The following is a 6,448-nucleotide window of genomic DNA, read 5'->3' on the forward strand; positions in this document are numbered from 1 at the left end:
TTGTATGTAGAAGTATAGGTAATATGATTTCTATTACGCTGACGATACATAGAAACAGGTGTGATTTTATCTTACATCTTTATATGCTTTGTTTATATTGAATAAATGAAAAGTAAAAAACATAAATAAAGAACATTAAAGAGGTATATAGAGTACTATTGTAGATGTTGTGGTGGTTTATTCATTTGAGGGTTGGACTCTAGTTCTTTGGAATGAGCAGCTGTACGTCTCACCGATTCTTGTGTAAAATGTTGATTCACTTTGCTTGAGATGAAGCTGAAGGTTTCAGTTCCTGCTGCTCCAGCGAGCGTTCGTCCGCACGCTTTGCTTCTTCGTGCGTATTGTTCTGGGGTTGAGCTGACTGGCGGCTGGTGTTTCAGGACTGGGTCACTGTAAGAGCCGCTCTGAGAAGCCGAGGATGGTGGACAGCAGCATGGTGGCCGCCGCCGGCAGCAGCAGCTCTGTGCTGAACTCCGCCCGGCTGGAGGGTCAGAGCGTGTGCAAAACGGAGCGACTGCAGAGCCTCGCCAGCACCTTAGGGCCCTACGACAAGAACTACAACCGCAAGAGATTAAGAGAGCACTCGCTGGACCGCACCGACTGTGAGTCTGCTAGAGAACGCCGCAGCTCAAAGCTTCAAACTGAGCGTTCTTTAAAGTCTGCTGGTCTTCTCCTCCCGCAGCCTCCCCGAAGCTCTTCATGGACTCCAGCAGCTCCTGTCCCTCGCTGGCCAACATGGCGCTCCACAGCCCGCTGACACGCCAGCTGTCCACGTCTTCAGACAACTCCACGCCGCTGGGCGCCAGCAGCCAGAGCATCCCCAACACCCCCGTAAGGATCGCGGCTCCACTCACAGTCCACCGCAGCTCCATCCACTTCTCACATTGTCCACAATCAGACCAATGATTCTAATGAAAGATATTCTGTCCAGTGAAGAACCGATATCAGCTTCCACTTTGTCCTTTTTCTAGAAAAATTATTATTCTTCTCACGCTGACAATCTGACCGTGATGTTATTCCTGAGTCGTCAATTCTTCATGTGATCAATGTAAACAGAGTTTTATCAGATACCGGCTGAACAAAAGCATTAAATCACCAAGATTCCCTCCTGATACTGTTTCTAATCTCATTTAATTTGGTCTTTCACATCTGCACTGCAACAAAAAGGAAGAAAACCAAACTAACGAGGTTTTAATGTCAGAGAGAGGCTCCATGTTGCAGAAGTTTAAACTCCTCGAACACTTTGTTTTCAGCCTTTTCTGGAACCAACAGGAAGTCTGACAGCATTTCGTATTTAATCCGATAATCTGCTAAACATGTAAACTTGGTGCCTCTGGGGAGTTTTTGTGGTTCGTGTAAACACGTCAGTCTGATTCCTCCAGTTGTGGGATTGTTAGGTTCATGTAAACAGGCTCACCCAGGACTTCACCGTTTACTTCTCAGAAAAATGTTCCTTCTTATGAAGTTTTGGAAAAGAAAAGCCAAGTGAACGTTTTCATGATGTTTCAGTTGTGAGTGGTATTCCAGTCTTGGAGGGTCAAAGGCCAACCAGCCCATGTCCAGTCTGTTTACAAAGTCTCGTGTTCCTCCAGCAGCAGCCAATCAAGAGGAGGCGAGGAGAGAGCTCCTTCGACATCAACAACATCGTGATCCCCATGTCTGTGGCCGCCACCACCCGGGTGGAGAAGCTGCAGTACAAAGAGATCCTCACACCCAGGTTAACCGCACGCACGCACGCACGCACGCACGCACGCACGCACACACACACACACACACACACACACGGTCAAGAATTACTTTTTAATCACTGAACGAGGTGTGTGAAGACGAAGAGACGGTCACAATGAAGTAAATATGAAGCATAAACATCTGAACGATCACGGTACTATATTAAACAATCACAATACTATAATAAACAGTCACGGTACTATGAGTGTAGAGCTGCTGGTCAAAGCTCCAACACAGACACTTGTTCACCGTGTCGACTTTAAACCAATCAGAAAGCAGCTCCCCGCTGCCTCAGGCGATCCTCGTCTGTGATCAGGATTTCAGATATGTAAACTCATCTCACTGAACCACATAAGACCAGACTACAGTCGTCGCGCTGTATCAGGGCGTCTGCCTGCAGACTGAAAGGTCACAGAACTACGGCGCCTTCCTTCTTAGATTTACTCCCTGAAGCAAAACGTAGCGTCGCCTCTGATTCATCGTACAGTCGCTCCATTAATAAAACCTGTCGTTGAGGTTGTCTGCTGTCATGATCACTTCATGTTTTCTTGTCTTGATTTGTGGATCTTCCTCTCCCGCAGCTGGAGATCTGTGGATATTTTCGGTCAGCCAATCACTGAAGAGGAGAACGAACGAGAGGTGAGAACGTTTCTACCTGAATCCATCAGAACAAACCCTTTCACTGCAGGAAGAGTGAGTGCTGCCCCCTGCTGGTCAGTCTTCACCAGTGTTACATATTGGCTGTACTGAGGCCTTCAAACTCTAAACATCCCTTTGAATCTGCAAAGATGCTGAAATATTGACCAACTTTAACATTCAAGAGACCCAACAAGCTGAAAATGACTTTCTTCCCGTGGAAAATGTCTTTAGTGACGATGAGGTGCTGACAAGAAGTGTCTGTGTGTTACAGGTGGAGGACCTGACGGATGCCGCCTTCATCCAGCACCATCAGCCCTACGAGGACCAGGAGCGGTCCCGCTGGACCTGGATGGCTCTGGCTCCGGCTAAGAGGAGGGGCAGCAGGTGATCCATCATCCATTCACTCTCTCACACACGCACACACACACACACACACACCCTGCTGCTGAAGCGGCAACACGTGGTCCGAAGCATCAATCGAACCCAGAACCTGAAGTTCTGTCCAGAAGCGTCTGAGTTTGTCTGAAAAGCTCCAGAGAATTAATTCCAGCAGTTCTGAACCTCCACAACACTGAACCTGAAACCAAACTACAGCTGTTTGATCTGGTTCTCATCCGTTTGTCCTTCAGGTCCTACAAGTCCGTGGACGGCCGGACGACACCGCTCCTGTGTGGGACGAACCCCCCCACCCCCCAGCCGGCCTCCCCCGACCCAGGCCACTGCCCCCTGCTGCACGACTACAGCCACGTGGCGTCGCCCATGAGCCCGGCCAGCCCCGACACTGCGTCCAACCCGCACACGCCGTGCTCCCGGGACTCGCACCGGCTGCTGTCCAGCGAGGACACGCGCTGCTCCACGCCAGACTTCACCTTCGAGGAGAGGGTACGGCCACACCGCGCCGCGGGGGAGTCCGGCTTTGACTCCCAGCTGTCAGTCTTAACAATCTGTCTCTTCCAGACGGTGGCGCCGTGGGAGCGCCGCAGCTTCCCGCTACCGGAGGACCCGGCGCCGGAGCCCGAAGCCGACGACGAGCTGCACAGCCGGCCCCGGGTCAGAACCGTCTCCGGCTGCAGGTCCTCGTTCAGCCGGCTGGACTCGGACCCCGAGCTGCCGTGTGACGACGACGGCAGCGGCGCCCCCAGACACAGAGCAGCCCCACCCTCCTGCCCCCCCTCCTCCTCGTCCTCCTCACACCGATGAACCGCAGAATCCCCCCATCCCCCCCCTCCCGGCATTAACAAGCAGAACCTCAGCGCAGAGTCAAGATGTTAAATGGTTCCTGTTGTTTGATATTCAAACATCAGTCTAATACTTTCACAGTTTTTAGTGAACTTTATGGAGTTAGAAGCCTTTTTCCCGACACTCGTTTTGTCACAGGTAAAAAAAAAAAAAAACCTTAAAAAAGATAAATGTAAGAAAAAACTTTAAAAAAATAAATAAAATAAAAAAAAAGCTTAAAACAACATTTACAAAGGATTTCTGTAGTAGGCTGAACAATGTACATGGGGCTTAGTGGTGTTGTGTGTACACTGGTAGCGCACTGTAGCGGACTCCTCCACGTACGGCCAAAGGGTGTTTTCTATTCACTAGTTTGCTTGTAATTCCCATGTACATTTTTAGTGGAGTGACAAATAACAAACCAGAAAAAAAATCACCCCCCCCCCCCCCCCCCCCCCTCCTGAAATCAACAGGTACATTCAAGCTGTGGTTCCTCCTCCTGCCACTAGAGGTCGCCTGAAATCACAGAGCACTTCTCCGACTGCCAAGTCCCTGTTTCTGTTTGTTTCATTCCTGAAGCCTGGTTCTTGTTTTGGTCCGCCTGTTCCAGCGCCACACTTCTGTTGTTTTTGATTTGTTTTGACAGTAAATCATTCCTCCTCTTCGTCTTCGTCGTCCTCGTGGTTTCTTTTCTTTGTTTTCCACAAAGTGCTGCTGCATGCTGACAGACGTGGAGTCTCTTCACCGCAGCTCAACAGAAAAAGTTTTAAAAAAGAAAAAAGAAGCAGATGTCATTTCCTGTTGTAGCCCCGCCCCTTCCTGTTAAGATGTTTCAGATGTAGCAGCTCTCAGCTAGAAGCCGCCGCGAGCTCAGGTTCACCCGGGGAGTCCCGCTCCTGCTCCTCGTCCACTCCCTCCCACACACACACACACACACACCCTGGGTTATTATTTCTGCCCCCCCCCCAACACCTTAAGTAACTAATTGCTATGCAAAAAGAGTCTCTGGTTGTTTTGGTTTCACCTCTTCAGCCGTTCAGCCACTTCTTCTTTCTTTGGTCTTTTTCTTTCTAGTTCAGCGAGATGTCGATGTACCTGTTCGATCGTTGCAGCATTTAACCGAATCAAATGTTGTTTTTCTTTGTTTTCTTCTTTTTGTAAATAGTACCATTAAAACATTTATGTTTAACTTGGAGACTCGTTCTGGACTCGATTATTTCACTCGACAGAAAAACCTTCAATTCATCCAGAAGGAAATAAAGTTCACTTCAGTTTGTCTTCATTCTTCTGATCTTTATTCGCTCTTTAATTTAGTAAAAAAAATACTTTTTCATTCAGAAAACCATAACGTTGGTGGACACCTCAAAGCAATGATTCAATCTTCTGAATTATAACCGGAGTAAATTAGAGTTCATTAATCCTCATTTGGGCCGCTGAATGGGTTTTCCCACCTCCGACCTGGAAGCTTTCAGTCTGACTTGAGGTCCATCGTGAACGGATTTGTCAGGGGCAGTTCTCAATGAAGTTTGTATCTTTAATTCCTTCATCTGTTTGTGTTTGGATGAGGTTGTCGTGTTTGCAGACATGTTTTTTACAAAATGACAAAGAGTTGAAGAGATGCTCTTCCGCTCATCATCATTTGGCTCCGTGAGCCCATGATGAGCCCATTAAAAAAAATGTAATTAATTGCATTGTTTTGTTTTTTTACTGGAGACTGAAGCTTGTCATGGATAATTCAGGTAAAACCACAGAATTAATGTCGACTAAACAGACTATATTTCAATATAAAGACTACTTTTATAACGTCCTTTTAGCTTCGTGTGAAACTGTTTCTCTCCCAGATCAGCAAAATAAAAACAAAAATTAAATAAACATCTAACATAAGTGGGGTTTTGTTAGCGTGCAGGTCCACCACTTTGAGAATATGAATGTTTTTATAAACAAAGTTGTTAAACTTATTACAACAACAAAGTGGCAATAATATGCTGTAATACACACACACACACACACAATGTATACAGGAGAGCCAGGGAAAGAGAAAGAGGAGAAATTTATATTTCATCTCCAAGTATTTCCTCCAGTTTTAGCAGTTTGGTGGCTGTTGGTCAGCCAACATGGCAACCTGCTGCTGCTCCGTGAAGGGAGTAAAAAAATTAAATAACCCAAAGTAAACAAAACTGCGTTGATTACCTTATTTTTTTAACGAGTTAAACATTTCAAATCAATTAATTAAATTAACACGTTATTTTTGACCAGCATTTAAATATTATATACACACGTCTTTTAACTGGAGAAGTGAGTATGTTGATTGTTTTTTGCTAAAAGAAGTAACAATGAAGTGGCATTATCCATTGAAGGAGTTAATATTGAGAAGGTATATCACAGTTTAGGTTTTTGGAAATTTTATTGGATGACAATTGACATTGAAATCACATCATCATACGTTTAAAAAAGAGTTTAAGTGAGTAAAAAATGCTCCGCCATGGTTGTGATTAATGTCGTTACGTGTTTTCAGAAATCGTCAACGTTGATCACCGTGTTGAAATTGTCACAACATTATATTTCATAACGCAACGCATTTGCTCTGCCGCCCATCATTTGCTTCCACTTTGGTTCCGTCAATAAATGTCGTCCCCTGGAAACAGAATTATATGGTCAGCTTGGATTGGCTGGCCAGCTGGATGAATCAAATATCCTCATTGCTCTTATGTCTGGTCTGGTTGGTACTGACAATACCAAAAAAAAAAAATAATATATATATATATATATATATATATATATATATATATATATATATATATATATATATATATATATATATATATATATATATATATAATTTAAACAATTCAGTTATCAAAAT

At 45.3% G+C, this 6,448-nt stretch overlaps 1 protein-coding gene across 8 annotated transcripts in view; it reads left to right on the forward strand.

Moving 5' to 3' along the window:
* The window catches only part of kansl1b (KAT8 regulatory NSL complex subunit 1b), a 36,860-nt gene extending 33,020 nt beyond the window's left edge, over nucleotides 1-3,840 (forward strand). For 4 of the 8 annotated variants that reach the window (XM_080476468.1, XM_080476470.1, XM_080476469.1 and 1 more), the window contains 7 exons: nucleotides 381-602; nucleotides 683-831; nucleotides 1,593-1,717; nucleotides 2,310-2,367; nucleotides 2,639-2,751; nucleotides 2,997-3,249; nucleotides 3,325-3,840. In XM_080476468.1, coding sequence (XP_080332594.1) covers nucleotides 381-602; nucleotides 683-831; nucleotides 1,593-1,717; nucleotides 2,310-2,367; nucleotides 2,639-2,751; nucleotides 2,997-3,249; nucleotides 3,325-3,567 — 1,163 coding nt within the window. In that variant the 3' untranslated portion in view covers nucleotides 3,568-3,840. The remainder of the gene's footprint in view (nucleotides 1-380; nucleotides 603-682; nucleotides 832-1,592; nucleotides 1,718-2,309; nucleotides 2,368-2,638; nucleotides 2,752-2,996; nucleotides 3,250-3,324) is intronic. The other 4 variants (XM_080476472.1, XM_080476471.1, XM_080476473.1 and 1 more) reach the window with 1 other exon arrangement.
* The last annotated feature ends 2,608 nt before the right edge of the window (nucleotides 3,841-6,448 follow it).

The sequence above is a fragment of the Lipophrys pholis genome (assembly GCF_963383615.2).
Source record: "Lipophrys pholis genome assembly, chromosome: 1".
Lineage (NCBI taxonomy): Eukaryota > Metazoa > Chordata > Actinopteri > Blenniiformes > Blenniidae > Lipophrys > Lipophrys pholis.